A 19,753-nucleotide genomic window follows, 5' to 3' on the forward strand; every position below is an offset into this window, starting at 1 on the left:
GAAGAAAAATCAAAAAGTCGTTCGTAAGATGGATAAGATTCCCTAACACCTTCCTAAACAGAACTAATCAGAGATACTGTAGCAGACTGCCTCAGGTAAAATAATACAACAATATTAGATTAAAAAAATGGAGATAGTCTATCCAGAAAAAAGGTTACCAGTTAAACAGCTCTAGGATGAAATAATAGCATATTTGTCTTGTTAAAGTTTTATCACGGTGCTTAGCTGACAAAGAAGGATTCTGCTTCTGGGTTTTCATCCACCTGTGAACTCATGGCCACGCCATGGTTTTCACCTGCAAGGGCAATGAGACCTTGCTTCTTTGCATCTTAACACCAGAAGGCTGAACTGGGCAAAATATGTACCTAGAGAACTGGCCACACTTGTGAGTGTTTGGGGTTTGGTGAGTTTTATTTTGGTTTGTGGCTTTTATGTTTCAGAATTAAATTCCCATATTATGTTTCCTTTAAATGTATTTTTTTCTACAAAAGCACATTATGTATGCTTTTCTATTTTTTTGTAATTTTTTGCAGTATTTTCTATATCCCATGACTAATGCTTGCAGAAAATCTCCTTTAAACCCAGATTTTTGAAGTATATAGACTGGAGGGGGGTAGTTCTTTGAACACCTCATGGTGTTGAGTTGGCGAGTTAACAAGTAGCCTCAAGCAAAGACAACAAGCTGTGGCACATCAAGGGACATGCAACCTTGTGTGGGAGCCCAGCCTACACCAGAGAACCTCCAAGCTGTAAATATCATGAGGCTTCAGATAACATTTCTAAAAATATACTGGGAATGAAAGGAGATGGTATATGAAATTTATTTTGCCAAAAAGCTGAAATTATCTACAGGGTGAAAAAAAAAAAAAAAAAAAAGAGATACAAATGACATGAATTGCAGTTCAGAATACGAGTATAGCACAGTGTCTTACACCATATAGTGTTTCCACAGAAACACAGTGTGATGTCAGAAGGGACAGATAAATTAATTACTAATACAACTTTGTGGCAGATAAAACTTCCCTGCAAATTTGGATGTAGAATCTAGTCAAAGAGACATAACAACTAAAGAAATACAAAAATACCAAACAAAAAGGAGAACACAAACATGTCCATCCTCCACCAAAAAAACAATCTAAAACTAAAGCTGTTAGTCACAACGAGCCTCCACCAGTCCTTATCCCTTTTCTCTGTAGTGCAACCATCAGGTCCTGCATTTCTGTGGCCACTATGGCAGTCAGTGGGTGATGTGATGAAATGCAATGAAGACTGACGGGAACCAATGAAGACTGACAGGAACATTCTCGGGAAGTATATGAGCAAGAGGTTTTATATATTCTAAGTTTCACAGGCAGAGGAAAAAAGTAATTAAACTCAAGAAGTCATCAGTTCAATCATTCAACATTGCCTTTGCAAGCAAATTAGAAGCTGAAGGACGTGTGCTAGAGGAATGTGCCCTTTCTTCCCAGCACATTAGAAGGATTAGATAAAGCTCCTGCAGAGAAAACCATAAAGACTTCCCCAAAGAGATTTTTGTTGGAATGAACAAAGAGGTTTGCTGTTATCTGCAATAGCCCAAGACAAGGAAGAATGGTATGCAGGCACTGGACAATTACCCATGCATGCTGGTACCACTTCTCTTGTACTGATCAATCCCACATACCTTTAAAGTGGTTGCATGCTTTTCTGACAAATCCTTTAATTTTGCCACATAAATTCACGAGAATAAATTTCACATTAATCCAACTAGAGATTTGCTTATATCTTTGTGTCTTGTCCTTATGGAGCCCATCTCGTTTTATGTAGCTTATAACAGTGAGACCCAAACTGAAAGGGACAAAGATTTGATTTTATTTTTACAAGATTCAAAAAACAGTGAGTTTCACAAGTCTGCTAGTTTGGAATCTATGAGAAATCCCTCCCTGTCTTTTCTTCCAATCCGCGTTTATTTGCATTCATCTATACCAAACTTCATCCACAATATTTCAATAGGTGATGACCCCGGCTCCATGCCACGAAGCTGAGCTTGTATCTGCTCCCTCCCTGTCTCAAACCTGCAGCATCAACACCTGCACCAAACCTGTGCAAAGAGCCAGCAATGGAGGCCTTGTGGCACTGCAACCACTGCAGATCCACTGGGTACCAGGTGCACGGGGCAGACCCCTTATTGTCCATAAATATGTAAGGTTGCCTGTACCCAGTGCATCTGAGAGGATAAGGCACATGGAGCCAGTGCAAACCTGACAGGCAGCATCCTGGCAAAAGGAGGCTGCTGCTTCTGGAAGCCACACTGCCCGTGAGTAATAGAGATAGAGAGAGATTTATCACAGCAAAACACAGGTTTGCCCTGGGGCCACCCACAGGTACCCACTGGCATCAGTTTGCTTTAGCTTTGTAAATGGTCCTAATGATTTTAGTGCTGGCTGTCCTGTAGTGATTGAGGCCCTTGCTTTCCCCTGGAACAGCTAATCCTAATGTGCATGCTGTGACTGCCTGCAAAACATCCTGTCTGCAGCACATTTCAGTAGCATCATGTTGTGAATCCCAGTGCTCAAAACCCGTGCCTGCTTATAGAAGGGCTGCTTGTCCCAAAGTGGAAGGGAGAGAGGAGGAGGGGTGTGGAGGGGACCAAAATCCCTCCAGGACTCCTCTCTGGGGAACATGACCAGCAGGTCCAATGCTGCACGATCCTTTCACAGGCAGAGAGCAGCATGCGAGGAAATCCTCAGATCTTCGGGAGAGCAGCTGCCTGGCAGCAGAGGGAAGTTGCCAAGTGGTGGGTGGTTGGCGTATGTGCTGGGAGAGGGGAAACTCGGAACGCATATTTGTGTTAGCAGAAATGTTGTAATTCTTCACAGGGTAAGCAAGAGGCTCAGCCCTGCCAATTCTAATGCTAGGTTAAAAAAAAACAACTTTAATCAGCACTAGACACTTCTTTTTCCATTAAAATGCCTCACCCTGGCCCTCTGACTACATTTTGGATGAGAATCTTCCCAATAGATGCAAAGCAGAACATGAAGAGGGTAAAATCCCACTGTGCAGAGTGATACAAATGAACTTGTTGGGGTGAGGAAAAGGGCCATTTCTCTGTCCCCAGTTACTCAGTTTCCCTTCAAGGCTGCTGGGGCAGCACCATCTCTCCTGCTACTCATTATCTGCCATTGCTGCTGTCCAGGGGTCACCAGAAAAGGCATGTGGCCTCTGTGGTGGTAAAAATGTCAGGGGGGCTGCATTCTTTAAACCATAATTCCGTTTAATGAATGAGGCTAGCACAGTGTGATGATGAAGCCTTGTCACAGATGGATGGGGATCTCCACGTCCCTATAAATTCCAGAAGGACTGGGCAGAAGATGCCTCTAAATTAAAATCTGGCCAGGGTCTGGTATTGCAAGCTGTCAGGTGAGCTTTCCTTGCAGGACATCCCTCTAAAATATATCTTTCTTATATATCTGCTTCTCTCGCATTCCCTGGAGGTCAAATCCAAGCAGCTGGATTGGCTACCATTTCAGTAAGGCAGGAGTTCATCCAGACTAGCACTTGGCTCCTGCTGTACATAAAGTATTTGGAGAAACCGATATCCTTCATCAGCACCTGCACTGCAGCCAACACAACCTCTACGAAACTGTAAGCAAAGAGAGCACAAAGGGACTGACTGTAATAAGGCAAAGGTGGCATCAAATGAAATTGGCAGGTGGCAGATTTAAAACAAGCAAAGAGAGTGACTCCTCACACAACACCTAAGCAAGCCATGGAACTCCTCGCTGCAGCATTTTGTGGATGATAAATGCTTAACCAAGTCAAACAGGAAAATGAACAGAAGAGAAATAAATAGATTTCACTCCTGGCTGTGGAAATCCCTGGGCAACAAGCTGAGTATTGCACCTGACTCTAGGACCCTCAGCACAAGAAAGACATGGACCTGTCACAGTAGGTCCAGAGAAAGACCATGCAAATCATCAGAAGGCTGAAGCATCTCTCCTACGAAGGCAGGCTGAGAGAGTTTGGGCTGTTCAGCCTGGACAAGAGAAAGCTCCAGGGAGACCTTGTTGCAGCCTTTCAATATATAAAGGTGGCGTATAGTGACATGACAAGGGTTAACAGTTTTAAATTGAGAGAGGATAGATTTTAGAGAGGATGTAAGGAAGAAATGTCTCACTCTGGAGGTGCTGACACACTGGAAACAGTTGCCCAGAGAGGTTGTGGATGCCCTATCATTGCAAATGTTCAAGGCCACGTTGGACAGAGCTTTGAGCAACCTGGTCTAGTGGAAAGTGGCAGGGAGGGTGGACTAGATGACCTTCCAACCCAAACCATTCTATGGTTCTATAATAAGTTGTTAAAAGCTGGAAGAACATTCACAGAAAGTATAATTCCTAATTTTTCTTTTATTGTATTCCTCCATAATCATCCACTCCTGGCCATTGAGACACAACATGATGCTGTGCTTGCAGTCTTTTCCTTAGGTTAGGGTGGCAGTGCTGCTTGAAGTAGTTGGAACCAGCAGATGTGTGACAGTGGGATGTTGAGGGTCTGGTCTAAGCTGGCATCTACTGTGGCTTTGCACAGTCCTTACAAGTACCAAGATCATGTAGCTCCACAAAGCTAAGGAGAGAGAGCAGCTTCCCTGTATCCCACACAACTAGGTTCTTTGCCCAAAAACCATCAGCCTCGACACAAGCTTCAAAGAGATAAACTGAGTGCCTAGGAAGAGATCTCCTGTAGGATATCAGAGTATACTCTTCTTACTGCACATACAAACAAGCAGTTGATTTCTTCCTCATAGTTTGCTGGGCTTAGTTTAATCCTGCTCCTGAGTAGTTTAGTTACAGACTTCACTGAGAGCCAATGCAGGCTCTCCTATTTCTTTTGGGATTGCCATCACAGCCTGTGCAAAACAGGATGCCTGTATCATCACAGAAGTGACACACAGCAGGTCTGCACCCTGCATTTTGCGTTCAATTAACTGTCAGGACTAAACTAAATGCACAGTGTAAGCAGACAGGGACAAACACCAAACAACAGCAGACAATCCACTACAGTTGATTTTCTAATTGAAAGGGCAGATGGGAAAAACAGCAAGGTAGTTCAACAGGAGTCACCTACAGAGAAGGAAAAAACATTCCTATTCTAAATGTGGAGCAATTAAGAAATGTTGCAAGGAAACACAGTGAAAACCAGACAAGAAAGAGGGTAATTACAGCATTTTTTTGCCCCCTGAGGATCCTTTCTATCCGTTCCCACTTCTCAACTTCCCATTCTTGCCTTGAGAAAGAGCAATATAGATTTTTGTCCTCCACTTACCATACACCCATCCTATACAGATGACTTCAAAAACAGACAGGAAGAGCAGGCACGTGCCACTGGCAGCATAGTAGTCAAAGAGCTGGAAGATGTACATGCCACCCTGTTGAAGAGGTAGAAAAGACAGAGCCATGACAAGACTATTCCATGTCAGGGAAAAATGACTGAGGCAAACAGAAGAATAGCAGCAGAAACACTGAGCCTAGAGAAGGTGGGAGGAGAGCCTTCTCTTGGGGCTGCCCCCACTTCGTCCCAAAAAGACAGTCAGGTCTGGTGGTAGGAGAGTATTTCATGCCCATTTTATGATCCTGCTTGGCTAGACTGGCTTCTCAGTTCATAGGAGCAGAAGCCAATTTGTTTGTTCATTTAAAATCTGTTAGCAAGTTTCCACCATCATTTCAAAATACCATGCAGCAGTGCAGAACTTTGCACCCAAAAACCTGAGATCTTGAGCACCAGGTACCTCATTTTATCTTCGTCCAACTTTACATACTGCTCAAGGTCCAAGCTCTGCAGTGGCAGAGACATGAGGCTGCCCTCCTGCCTCTGCCTTTGAGCTGAGCCCTGAGGAGTTGCCATCAGCTACCTCTACAGGCCACTGAATGATTTTCATGTGATTTCTCAGAGAGAAAGCCCCTCCAAGTCAAGCAGATGCTTTCAAATAATGCTGAACAGCTCTAGACACGCAGTTGCATTCAAATCAATTGCAGTGGGAGCTGCTTTCAGCAGCTCCCGAGCCAGGATCCTGTTGGAGGATCATTCATCAGTGCCTAAGGAGTTCAGCAGGAATTAGCTGACACTGCATGGAGGCAGCATGGAGGAGTGCTAAGACCCCCACCCAAGCATGTGGTATGCACACACAGCACAGCACAGCACTGTGCAGGATGAGATGCTTGACTCTGAGCTGCAGAGCGGTGTGAACAACGTGCACATACTGACACAGCTCTGCTCCTTCTGGTCCCAGGGATCACAGACTTCCCACGGGCTCAGGCAGGGTGACGGTGCAGCCATTACTCCCAGGCTCCCCTCCTGCTGCTCCGCTTTGCGTGGAAAGCAGCCAGCAAACGATCTTGCTTTAGCGATCAGGTGTGGTAGGTGTCCTGGGAGGCCAATCAGCTGACTGGGGGGTGGAACCCAGCACATGGACGAGGGATTTAAACGATTGCTGGGAGCGCCAGCGACCCGGAGTGCGGCAGACGGGGATGTGGCACTTTTTGAGGTGGCACTTTTGTAGCGAGGTAGTTCGTGCAGGCAGGGCAAGCAGGAGGGGCACAGCCACCTCCCAGCTCTCTCGGGTGAGATTCTTCCCCCCGCAGGGATCAGTGTTGGGCCCAGTTCTGTTTCATATCTTTATCGATGATTTAGATGAAAGGATTGAGTCCACCATCAGCAAATTTGCAGATGACACTAAGCTGGGGGGGAATGTCGATCAGCTGGAAAGCAGGAGGGCTCTGCAGAGGGACCTGGACTGGCTGGAGAGTTGGGCTGATTCCAACAGGATAAAGTTCAACAAGGCCAAGTGACGGGTCCTCCACTTTGGTACAACAACCCCCTGCAGCACTACAGGCTGGGGACAGAGTGGATGGAGAGCAGCCAGGCAGAAAGGGACCTGGGAGTTTGGATTGACAGGAAGCTGAACATGAGCCAGCAGTGTGCCCAGGTGGCCAAGAGGGCCAATGGCATCCTGGCCTGTGTCAGGAACAGTGTGGCCAACAGGTCCAGGGAAGTGATTCTTCCCCTGTACTCAGCACTGGTGAGGCCACACCTCGAGTGCTGTGTCCAGTTGTGGGCATCTCAGTTCAGGAAGGATATTGAGGTGCTGGAGCAGGTCCAGAGAAGAGCAACAAGGCTGGTGAAGGGACTCGAGCACAAGTCCTGTGAGGAGAGGCTGAAGGAGCTGGGGTTGTTTAGCCTGGAGAAGAGGAGGCTCAGGGGAGACCTCATCACTCTCTACAACTCCCTGAAAGGAGGTTGTAGCCAGGTGAGGGTTGGTCTCTTCTCCCAGGCAGCTATCAGTAACACAAAAGGGCATGGTCTTAAGCTCTGCCAGGGAAGGTTTAGGTTAGATATTAGGAAGAAATTCTTTACAGAAAGGGTAATCAGGCATTGGAATGGGCTGCCCAGTAGTGGATTCTCCGTCCCTGAAGCTTTTTAAGATGAGATTGGATGTGGCACTTAGTGCCATGGTCTAGTAACCACAGCGGTAGTGGATCAAGGGTTGGACTTGATGATCTCAGAGGTCCCTTCCAACCTGGATGATTCTGTGATTCTGTTTGCACAAAGCTGTGTGTCAAGCACAGCTGGGCTGTTGGACTATCTCTCTGGAAGGCTCAGTTGTGCAGAGAGTGCCAGCATCACACAAGGTCAAAGCAGCACTGGCTGTGAGAGACACCAGCTAATGCATTAGAAATGAAGGATAATTAACAGCACCAAAGACAAGCTTGCTGTCTCTGCCCAGACCTCCAGAGCTGTGTAGCACGGGTTTGGGGCTCAGCTGTGTAACCCAGCTACTCCTTTCTTACCTCAGTGACCAGCAGTAAGCCCAGCAGGTAGCATATGACTGCAATGGCCAGGATCAGCAGCTCCCGACGCCCCTTCTTCCGAAACACTCCTGGGAACATGTCAATAATAGCTGTCACCATGCTTTCCACACAGACAAACTGCAGAAGAAAACAGGTCAGAAAAATCAGTGTCTCTCCTTCCCCAAGCACACACTTCCTCTCACCATCCTTTTTTGCCTCCCACCACCCAAATCCTTGTTTTTTCGTTTTGCCTTTTCATCTGTCTTGCTTCCACCAAGGGCTGTCAAAAACAGAGGAAGAAGGCCTGATTCTCCAGGTGGAGGGGCTGAGGTGCTGCAGAGCAGAGCCTGAGCAGAGCACCCTGCCTGGTAAACGTGTCAGGACACCCCCTGCATCCCTCATCCCAGCATGCCAGGGTTGCACGCTGCGCTCTGCAGGGTGCTCTGCTGAGGTTTGCTCCTGGCATAACAGGGGTGTGAGATGGTAAAGGATGGGCACACTGGTGAGAATACAGGGGTTGCTCTGCTGGGATGCAGCTGGGAGAAAACAGTCCCATTCCCGCTCCCAAACTGCCCTGCTCTGTGCCAGGCCTCCCTCTGTTGTGTGCACAGAGTCGGTGCCGGCAAAAAGATGGGAAGGGATGTAGCTGGGACATCCTCACGTACACACAGGGAGGAGGACACTAAACAGAGATGCCAGCACATATTACCACTGGCCTGCCACTGGCCCTGGCTCTGAGCTCCCTCAATGTGAAAGCACTGCGTACAAGGTAGAGAACATATGGAAGGTACTAGCAAGGCACAAACCCGCCTTATACTTTACAATGACCATGGGGATTGCTCAGGGTGGGGACAGGCATTTGGGTGTTAGATGAGATGAAGTGTTTGCTGTACCTGGCTGTCCAGTCCCAAGAAGATCAGCATGAGGAAGAAGAGGCAGGACCAGAGCTGAGACACGGGCATCATTGTTACTGCTGTTGGATAGGCTATGAAAGCCAGGCCAGGACCTGCCAACAGACCACAGGATGACCACGTGTGCCACTCACACCATCACCTGCTACCACTGCCCTGCAGCCTGGAGTAAGCTCACATATTTCTTCAAAGTTTGTATCACCATATCTTCTTGCCCACACAGGGCTGAAAGCTGTGTCATGGAGCACTGGTCCTGCAGACCTTTCTGCAGACTCCCATAGCAATAGAGGATGTAGATAACATCTTGGGCTTCACTTCAGAAAATGGCCCTTCCCTTCAGGCTCTTTGTTTTCCCTTGGCTCTGAAGTCTCAGAAAAACCTACCTGATTCAGCAACTTCTGCAATGGGTATGCCCTGCTCTCGAGCCATGAAGCCCAGCACTGAGAAAATGGCAAAGCCAGCAACAAAGCTGGTGGCACTGTTCAGGAAGCAGAGCATGATGCAGTCCCTGCAGGGAGGAGACCAGGGAGAAATCAGTGTTTCCCGCTGCAGAATGGTTCCACTTGGGATCGTGTCTGTACTCAGCTTCCCTAGTCAGGTAGCATAAACCAAGAAACAACAGTGTTGGTTTTGAACTCCCTCAGAAGTAAAAAGCTCAAGACAAAGCCAAATATCAGCCTACCTACCTTGTGCCTCACTGCACGTGGCACAGAGAATGAGGCACCACCAGTGGCTTGTGAATAGGATGACACAATTATATACACAGGGACATGGCAACAAAAAAGCTGACAAGAGTCAAGAGAATAAGAAAAACAATAGAGAAAGTGGGGAAAAGAACAAATTAGAAGAGGGAAGAGGTTGCAAAAGCAAATACAGGCAAGAAAGAGGAGCGTCTGAGAGCATGAACACATACAGGTTCAGCAGTTGTGGTAAACAAGGGTTCATGGGCTAACCCTAATCCTCACCTGACAAGGATTGTGTCTACACTGTCTTTATTAACTATATTCATGTGGAGGCTGGAATGTCCTATGCTTCTTTTCCTGAAACTTTTGTGCACTTGCTCCCTGCGAAAATGGGCCACCAGTCTGAGCTGGTTGGGCTGGAAGCCCCACACCCCAGGATCCTGCCTGGGCAGCTGCCAGAGCTGACCCACAGCATCAGCTGCTATGGGGCAGTGTGGACACCCAGCACATTTGGACCACCCAGAGCTAAGCTGCCAGTGCAAAGCACCAAGGGAATTAGAGGAAGGCATCAGTGCACTGCTCCATTGGTGATGGATACATTCCAGGAGAGCCAGAGGAAATTTTTAACTACCCGACCAACAGCCTGGCAGCACCTATTGGAGAACAGAAGGAGAGACGATTGAAGTCTCCCAAGTACAATTCCATTTTCCCATCTGTGCTGGAGCAATACATGAAGGAAGAACAAAGCCCCTGCTTCTCAGGGCTCTGTAGAAGGTGTCAGAAGTGCTCCTGATGGCTCCACTGAGCCCCATGTCAGGCCATGGATAAAATAGATCTGTAATCCAAGGGCATGGAGAAGGTCAGACAGACTTGATTAATCTCCTTGATAGGGTCAAAAGGCCACTGGCAGTACATTACTCTGATGACAGTAAAGCACTGGAGTCAGGGGGCCCTGCCTTCCTCTTTGTACCACCTCCCCTGCCTCGCACACCCTGTCAAAATAGACTGTGGTGTCTATACAGTGGCTGGAGACACTCTCTATTTTCATTCCTCCCCCTCCTCCGAATCTCCCATTTCCAACCTGACTCGTGCAGGAGAGCACAATTAAAGCCATTTTCTGGAGTTCCTCTGTTCCCTCAGCCACTCTCCATCCCTGTGCTGTCCTCCACGGCCTCTGTGCTCTGAGCAGCTCACTAGTCAAAGCAGCGTGACCCAAGGTCTCCCCCGGCTGCCTCTGACACAGCTCCGTGCTGTGTGTCTCTTACCAAATTTCCAGAAGGATACAAGAAGTTTAGGCTCCTCTTACCTGTAACAGTTGTTGGTGTATTTGTTGTAGCTGCCCAGAGCTGTCAGGCATCCCTGGCAGATGGCATAAGAGAAGAGGATTTGAGTGCCTGCATCCATCCAGACCTGGAACAGAAAAGGTCAGTGGTCTCCAGACCTGACAACGACAAAACTAAATGGCTGTGCCCTGCCAACAACAACCCCTCCAGTCATGGAGAAAAAACCCTGTGAGACAGAGAGGGGATCAGTGAGTGTAGAAACTGGAATGCCTGTCTGGGAAAAATGAGCTACAGGACTGGAAATCCTCTAGGAAAAGTCTCCTGAGAGGACACATTTTCGCATCCCACTCAAGGTGACATCACTTTTCCATCCTTCACCTTTGCATTCAGGGTGGAGATGGCACCCCTGATGGCATGGCTCCAGCAGAAGCTGACACTGTTGGAGTCTGTGGTCCCTACATATCCCAGGGTTTGCAGAGCCACTTGTGAGTCACACCAAACGAGACTGTGATCAAGTCAGTGTTGATGCCTTCCCTGCTCCCTTATCTAGTTTCCAGCATCCCGGAGGCCACAGTGCAGGGTGAAGGGCAGAAAATTGCCAAGCTGAGAGATTCCAGGCCAGTGGGCTGTCACACACTCAGGTTCTCCCTTGCTCTGGCATTGCCTGGGAAAAGCTGAGCAGGCTTCACCACTGCTCCAGCCCTCTCCTCTGTGGAGGAGCTGAACTGTGGGCTGAGCTGCAGCTCTGCTCTCAGGCCCTCCCAGGGAAAGCCCTGAGCTGTGAATTAGCAGGAAGGCAGAGAAACAGCTCACCTTTCTGATCATCTCCAGGTTCCTTGCTCATCCTATTTTTTCTCCAAGCAGCCCCCAGCTGCAAACATCCAGAAAGATGGATGAAATTCTGTAGCCTTCAAAGAATCCTAGCCCAGGCATTGCTGCCTAAATTCACACAGATTTCTCATGGAAAGGCAAGTACACGGCAGCCCTTCAGGCACGGACACACATCCCACCTTAACCAAAGCCCCACATTCTGCCAAAACTCAGTAGCAGGATCTCACTCCTGCTATGCTGGGTTGCAGCAGCCTGGAAAGACCATGTCAGCTTTAGTTAGGCTGTGAAAGATAGGGACGTTTCCAGGGAATAAGCTCTAACCGTGAATAAAACACACTCAGCCCCAGTCACCCCACTGTTATTTATTTTGATATCAAAATGCCATTTACATTCAGTTGGCTTTCTGCTTTCAGTGCACCACAGATTTTCTATTGACAACACACAGATACATCTGAAAGCAATTTGGGGGGGAAAACAGTGGGTTTGGCAGCTGGTTAGGGAGCAGCTGGAGCTTTGGGCATCTGGGAAGACACGTAAGGTCAACTGAGACTGTGGGCTAAACCTATTGCTTGGCTGCCTCCATGAAATGATTCAGCAGTGGAATAATTAGCAGCAAGTGTCATTTAAATGCTCCTCTGGGAGGGGGGTCGACATTAACACCTCCATGGGCATTGCTGAGCCCACATGGGGAAGAGAAGCAACCTACTGCTGCAGAAAGGCGTGGGAGCAGACACCCCAGAGGGATCCTCCAAGGGGGACCCTGTGCAGCCCCCAAGGGTGCTGCCCACATCTTGCTAATTTGGGCTACCTTGCAGGTCCTGGGTTTGTCTGCACCCTCTGCCCTTTTTGTCATCTCTGACCCTATTTTTCACCTCTGGGTACACAGCATCCTTCTTCCAAGGTGGGGAAGGTTTCCACAAGCTCCAGTGAGTGGTGGCAGGGATTGACCCTTTGGCCAGGCCCTGACCCAGGCAGGTGGGACCAGCCCCCAGGACAGGTGAAGGGAACTTATTGCCCAGCTGGGGCACAGCCCATGTTACATGCCTTCAGTCTGTGCAAGCACAGGGACCCCACACTTCTTGGGAGGGCCCTGTTGGACCCAAACAAAGTGCTAACCAGGCCAGAAAAAAATGAAAAATGGTAGATTATATCCCCCCCGTCCCTTAGTTATTTGCATTTAACAGTTAGGAAAACCATCTGTTACATGCTGAATATTTGATATACTCTTCTGGTTTTGCTGAGCCCATGAGTGGAAATGATCTAATGTGTCCATATGCTGCAGACCATGAGCAAAAAGGCTGTGCTGTGCAGGGGGACTAGACCCCCCTCGGCAATTTTAAGGATTCTGGTTCTTTGGTCTCCTTTCAGAGAAGACAGCTGGATGGTCAGTCAGCATCAGATCCAACGGCCAAGGCACTGAAAACGTTCTCATGGCCAGCGTTTGCCTGACACCCCACCCACCTGCGGGTCTGCCAGCCTGGAAATGTCTGGCTTCAGGTAGAAGATGATCCCCTCGGCAGCACCCGGCAGCATGACCCCTCGCACCAGCAGGATGATGAGCATCATGTACGGGAAGGTGGCAGTGAAGTAAACGACCTGCAGGCACAGGGAAACAAGAGGAGAGAGGGTCAGCAGGGAGGCAGTGCAGGCACCACCTCATCTCACCTCGTCTGCAGGCCCCCACCCCAGCAAAGGTCCCTGGGCTCTGCTGTTGGCTATAGCTGCTACTGCTTGCATAGGAGAGGGGTGGGAAAGAAATTAATCAAGGTTATGTCTCACTGGTGATTTAGTTAATCTACATTTTGTTCCTCATCCAAGACTCTGCCACTGGTTGCTCTGCTTTGTTTTCTCTTCCCAGTCAGTGTAATTTCCCTGCTCTCCAGCTGTTCTCTTCATCTTTCTAGGGCTGCAGAAAAAACCCAGATCTCTTCCTGTCACTGAGTTTTAATGAGGAATTATTAAAATGGTCCTATGCCCAGCAAGAGTTTTCCAAATTAAATAGCAGCTCTTGCTGCCCCATTTGAGACACCTCTGAGGAGTTTCATTTCCAGGAGTGCTCATGCATCAGTCCCATCCCTTCAATGCCTCTGAGCTCACAGTTAAAGAATGGGGGCACCTCAAAGCCTTTAAAGAAAATGTAGACCATTACTTCTGTAATACTTTCTTTTCACTTCTTCTCTTATGTGATGTAAATAAATATTACAGGAGAATTAATCATCACTAATCCATTGCCTAAGGTAACATATTATTTTTGTTCTATTTGTAAAATATTTGTGAGCAAGTTGCAACTTCCTAACATTTATTCATTACTAAAATTTATCCAAGTAATGTGAAGGCTTGTTTACTCTGTGGATTCATAGTGAGAGGCCTGAAATGAAATTTTTTTCTGCTTAGTGATAATTGGTTGAATAAGTGACAGTACGTGGTACTTTTGCTGTTCCTTGATTGAATGGGAATGCGAGCACTTTGGGCACAAGTATTAAAATCTACCTTCAGAAATAACTTCTGGTGAGCCTTTATACACATCTGCTGAATGCATGAGGAAAGGAAACATGGAAAGAGCACAAAATTGGGCAAAATTAAAAGAAAAAGACTTCTAAAGAAAATTAGTTTTCATGGAGTTTTTGAAATTATTTTCCTGAGGTCACTATTGTTTCTTTGAGTTTGGATTCCTTAAATAACAGAAGCAGAAACATAAGGGTCTGGCAGGGTTATCTGACTTAGAACAGTCTCTCAGGCATGCACAACCCTCTGTTTAATCTGCAGTTGTTGAACAGAGTTATGCACCTACTCAGAATTCTTGGGTCTTCTCTACTGCATATCCTAATACCTTGTCAGTGAAGAAAGAGAAGGAAGCAACTGAATTTTTTGACAGTGCCCCTGTAATACTCAAAATTACTACCTGCAGAGAAGACAACTGACCTGTTTGACCTGTAGTGTATTTTGGGACAGAAAACCCCACCCTGTGTGTTGTTGCACCATGTCCATAACATCTAGCTGGTAAAAAGTAAGCCCTGTGTCCTAAAACTTGTGATGGAAAAATCTTCTGTAGTTTCAGGAAGACCATTGCAGCTATTGTGTGCACTCACTGTTTTCTGTTTCTGGCCTGGTCTTGCCAAACCCTGTCAGCCCAACCAGCCTGACTGAACTTCTTTAGTTTTCTCCTTCTGCAGGGAAGTTTTGTGCACCAGGGCAGCACTGGGCAAAAGAGAGACTCGGTGGAGAAAACTGAGAGCTGAAGGGAACCTGGGATGACTTAATTACACTTCCATGCAGATCAAACACCCTCTCAAGATCCAATCTCCCAAGATCAGCATGATGCCTCTTGTGAAGATGGCAAACCGGGGGGCATCAGGGATTTAAGGTTTAAAATGCAGAGCGTTCCCTCTCCCCACAGAAGTGGAGTCTGGCTCTCCCCCTTTGAGAAATGGTGGACAACAGGTCAGCACCAGCAAGAGCCAGTCACCAGCAGAAAGTGGGAAAAATCTAGTGAGCAGAGCAAGCTATTGTCTTGCTCTGCTGAAATGGGTGTCCAGTGCAGTTTTCAGGTAGCAGAAGTGATTTCATGTTGAAATACAGGTGCCCAGTGCTCCAGGAAACACCTGCCAATGGTAGAGATAGTGACCTGAAGGAAGAAATCTGTTGCAGAAATTGATCCCCCTCCCTTTGCCATTGGGACATCCTCTGGATACCCACAAGACTCAACCGTCATTAATAACCCACCCATCTCATTGTGATTCCAGGGAGGAAAATGGTCCTGAGTAAGTCAAGGCCATGGCAGTGTCCTTAACACCCAGCCCAAGGCATCACACACTCATTCACTCCAGAAGGAAAACCAGTTCACCTGCTCTACAGGATCAACATGGGCAGGGAGCTCTGGCTCCAGCCTCACTAGCAAAATGCAGAAAGTGACCTTCAGAGGCAAAAAATACACAGGCAGGGGGAAGAAAAAGGAGAGCACAAAGACACTTCTCTCACTGCAAGTATTTTGCAGGATAAAGAAGCAGGAGAGATTCATTATCTATTCACTGATCTGGTTACAGGCAGCAGCTTGTCTGTTTTGCTCAAGTGTTTAATTACTGCCAGGGATGGGAAGTTTGCCACTGCAGATGATCTTGTTAAAAACACCAGCAAGCTACACCAGGACAACACACTAGTGATCAGAGGATTCCCAAGGACAGTTGGGGAGTATCCATCAGCCACTCTGGGTATCCGCAAGGGAAAAAGTGACTCAAGGCTCCCCTCAGTTCTTTCCCTGTTCTCCTCTTCCTGTTGGAGCTACTCTTTTAGTCTTCCTTTTAGGGGTCAAACACCACTGGTGTAAATCAGTATGGCCTCACCAAGTTTTAGGTTTGACTTTGGTAATGTGTCTCCTGCCTCTATTTCATGAAGAGGGAAAAGAGATTGGGGAAGAAATGTAGGATGGGTACAAGGAGGCTTATGGACTGGGAGGATAATCTCCGTTCCTACTTTTCCTGTGGACTTGACCCCTTTCCAGATGCAGAAGTAGCAGATGATCCACGCCAGCAGGAGACACAGAGCCAGCTCCCAGCGCACAGTGCCCAGTTTGTGAATACCATCCGTGAGCCCCAGGACTCGCTTCCTGCCAGTGTCCAGGGACAGGGAGAGAAGCATTAACACCCCAGACCCAACTCACCCATACAGACCTTTCCCATATTACCCCATCCGAAATCTTAGCAGACTATCCGCAACACATCTGCCCAGGGCTCCCAGCCATGTGAATCACCCCAGCTCTGCCTAGGGCTCCCCTCTCCCTCATTTCTGCAGATGCTGTTCCACCATGTCTTGTAGCTGGCCCAAACTCTCCCACTCTCCAAACTCGTGGTGCTGTGCCCTTTGGACCCAAGCTGCACAAAATCAACAGCTGCTCCCCATTGCTCCCCCACCCTGGCAGATGCCCAGCAGAGACTACTCAACCCAAAGCAGGGGTGAGTGAAGATGCCATCATCACATCAGGACATCACTCTTCCTCCCTATGTACTGCAGACACCCTATATATAAGCATAAATGATCTTTATGATTTCCATGCCCTTCCTTCAGCCCCCTTCCTTGAAGATTCACCTTCGTGAAGGTGGGCCACATGAGAGCTCAGCACTGCAGCTCGTGCAGCACCCAGAAGCTCAACCCCACACTCACAATTCCTCTGCACACCCTTCTTCAAACCAGTCCCCTCAGGTCCCCTTGTTCTCTCTGCAGAAAACTTGAACAACCATATCAGAGGGGTCTTAGCTCTCACTAAAAGTGTGTGCAAAGAACAGAACAGGAGAGGGGGGCCAGCACTGTGCAGACTCTTTCTGCAACCATGGGTGCTTATCATCTTCTATGGGCCCTGTGGTGGCTGCAACAGACAAAGGACACTCAACCCTTTCAGAGACACTTAAGGACACATAAATGGGGGGAGGAGACAAAAGCAAACAAACAAACAAACAAAAAGTCCCAACTGCTGAAGCTGAGTCCCTGACACCCCTCTTCTTTACAAGACCTTCCTCAGTAGAGTGTGGAGAGGTAGTGTGGCACCAGCAGCTGTTTCAACCTCTCTCTGGGACACTGTCTGCCCTGCTGCAAGACCCCTCCATCAGAAAATGCGTTATTGCCTCCAGCCCTGTGACCAAACCTCCTCAGATTCCTCCCTGGCATCTCACAAATGCACCTCAGATCCCCACTCTCCAGGGATGATCCTGAGCACCCTGACTGGCCACTTCCCTTAGGCAGCAAGCAAGACATGGTCAGAAGAAGAGAACAGGCAGTTTGGTCCTTTCTGTTTCACTGCAGAGGGCTGTTCAGTCTGCCCTGACCCCTCATGCTCACCTGCCAACAGCAGCCTGCAACACCCAGCACATGCATCCCCTGCTTCTAGCAACTTCTCATCTGATTTTGGTGCCTCTTTTGGTGGCCACACTCACCCAGGCACCTCAGTGCCAAAGAGAGAACATGCCTGTGCAGGTGTGCACATGAGCACCCTCGGGCAGGCACACCGTGGGGTGTACCCAGTCCTCACGCCCCTGGGCTCTGTGCCAATCTCCTTGGCAGCTCATTGTGCTCCCCATGTTCAGGTCTGACATGTGGCACCTCACTCGGTCCTACAGAGATGCACAGCCCACCGCCCAGATACTCCTAGAGCTGCAGCCTTTGGATGAGAGAGGAGCCTGAACAGAGGGAAAGCGATCACATACTCCCAAAACTCAATCATTGAGGAGGTGGCGTTCGCAGGCAAGGTCCTGTTGTCCAGGCTGGATCTATTCAGAATGTCCACACAGAGATCTACCAAAAGAAAAGGAAGCTGATGAGCCAAAGAAATTCTCTAAGGCTCCTTCATGGGGGATGCTCCTTCCCCTCTGCACCCTAACCCTCACTCTGGCAGCACACAGATCCTTTACCTTGTGCCATAGAGCATCTCATTAAACTTTTGCATCTCATTAAGCATCTCATTAAACTCTGGCTCTCCCCAGCTACAAATCCCAATCCAGCAGTAGCCAGAGGGCTTCAGGAAAGGGAAAGGGGAAGGAGAGAACAATTCCCTGCCAAATGGAATCCAGATGGTTGCAAAATATAGATTATCAAGGGATAGCCACTATGAGTAGCCAGGATAGAAAATCCCATTCTCTTCCCCCATCATGTACCATTCCCTGTCCACACATGCATGCATATGTTCACACACACTGCAGATGTTCCCTTCTACCATCCCCAACTGTTACACAGCATGAAATTACTAAAACCATGCATCCAAGAAATGCACCTCATCTTGCATTTCACCAGCAAAAGACAATCCACTGGAAAAACAAGGAAGCCTAGGTGTGGCTGGAAAGCTTGTGTCTGTTGAGATAACATCTGTGGCTTTCCTCACAAACAAACCATGCTGGAGGAGCTGAAGGAATCAGCTCTTCAAAAGGCTGGTTACCTCTGCTGGGATGAAGGGGCAGAGGAAGCTGTAAGTGAATGGCTCATGGGGTGGAAAAATTTAACACATCACAGAAACTGATCATCTGACAAGAGAAAAGGGGAGGGAACCAAGCTGCTGCCAAGCAAAACAACCTGTTCAACACATTAAAAATGTCCTGTCAAGGACGTGAGGTCCATGAGGATTGCTTCACATCTACCCCATCTTCCCAGTGCCTTGAGTAAAACCAAAGCCAGGTCTTCTCTGCTGGGTGCAGTTATATGAATTGTGGGCATGAGGAGATGAGATCCCTGGCCAGTGTGAAGGTATAGAGGCTGTATGGATGTGATTAAACCAGGAAAACAGTGCCCTTATAGTTTTGTGTTACTGGTTCCTTCACTTGGGGACCTGTACTGGCAAAATTCTCCAGTGCAGGCTTGGCCTGATTTAGCCAAAAGCTGTGAGTGCAGAGGAAACTCTTCAGGCATTGGCAACAACTGTCCCAGTAACTCTGAAGGAGTGGAGTAAGGGAACTGTAAGATAAATTGTTGTACCAAAGCTAATAAAAAGCTCCTGCCACATGAGGAGGACTCAAGATTGGCTTGAAAACTCTCCCACCTACCTCTCCCACTTGCCAGAAAATGCAGATTTTTTTTTGTGAAATCATATTGCAGCTCATAAGAGCTTCGTATTCAAAGAAAAAAAATATTTTCTACAAATCCCAAATAATTTCCGGGCATCGGAAAGAAGGTAAAAGCTGTACCTGAGTTCCAGGGGTTATTGCAGCTAGCCCATGGTAGCACTGAATTGAAGGAGCTGAACAGGTAGAAGAGTGCCCAGGACAAGATGACAATGTAGTAAATATTCAGATACCACTCAATGATTTGTGTGGCATATCCAATTCCTGTGAAGGAAAGCAAAAGAGGTGAGGATGGGACTGCCAACCAACTCCCAACACATCAGGCTTGCAACACCAATAACATGGCTCACTAGACAATAGGGTAAGACCTACATAAGGGAAAGAGAAAGGATTTTGAGACTGTGCATGCAGGCAGGACACATTGTTGGTATGTCTAGACAGGTCTGCGTTGGAACATCCAGAAAACTTTATGCTGATGTGAAAAAAATTTTTTGACCACTACAGTGCCACTGCATTGCAGTGCCTCTCCTTCAGCTAGCCTTTAAAGAAAAGAAATGCAGGTGAATCTCTTACTTCTGGGAAGACTCAGGAAAAAAATGTTCTCGCAGCCAATATACATGAAGTAAGGTGCAGGGGCCAAGGTACAGACCTGGGAGCACAGCACTGGTCTTGTGCTGACTGTGC

At 47.8% G+C, this 19,753-nt stretch overlaps 1 protein-coding gene across 5 annotated transcripts in view; it reads right to left on the bottom strand.

Moving 5' to 3' along the window:
* The window catches only part of SLC6A12 (solute carrier family 6 member 12), a 49,920-nt gene that overhangs the window by 7,631 nt on the left and 22,536 nt on the right, over nucleotides 1-19,753 (bottom strand). For all 5 annotated transcript variants that reach the window (XM_051784948.1, XM_051784949.1, XM_051784950.1 and 2 more), the window contains 9 exons: nucleotides 19,193-19,333; nucleotides 17,726-17,813; nucleotides 16,002-16,134; nucleotides 12,993-13,127; nucleotides 10,724-10,827; nucleotides 9,118-9,242; nucleotides 8,717-8,829; nucleotides 7,824-7,961; nucleotides 5,302-5,404 (listed from right to left, as the gene is read on the bottom strand). In XM_051784948.1, coding sequence (XP_051640908.1) covers nucleotides 5,302-5,404; nucleotides 7,824-7,961; nucleotides 8,717-8,829; nucleotides 9,118-9,242; nucleotides 10,724-10,827; nucleotides 12,993-13,127; nucleotides 16,002-16,134; nucleotides 17,726-17,813; nucleotides 19,193-19,333 — 1,080 coding nt within the window. The remainder of the gene's footprint in view (nucleotides 1-5,301; nucleotides 5,405-7,823; nucleotides 7,962-8,716; nucleotides 8,830-9,117; nucleotides 9,243-10,723; nucleotides 10,828-12,992; nucleotides 13,128-16,001; nucleotides 16,135-17,725; nucleotides 17,814-19,192; nucleotides 19,334-19,753) is intronic.

Source organism: Manacus candei, unplaced genomic scaffold (assembly GCF_025592945.1).
Source record: "Manacus candei isolate 608988 ecotype Guabito, Panama unplaced genomic scaffold, ASM2559294v1 h1tg000018l, whole genome shotgun sequence".
Lineage (NCBI taxonomy): Eukaryota > Metazoa > Chordata > Aves > Passeriformes > Pipridae > Manacus > Manacus candei.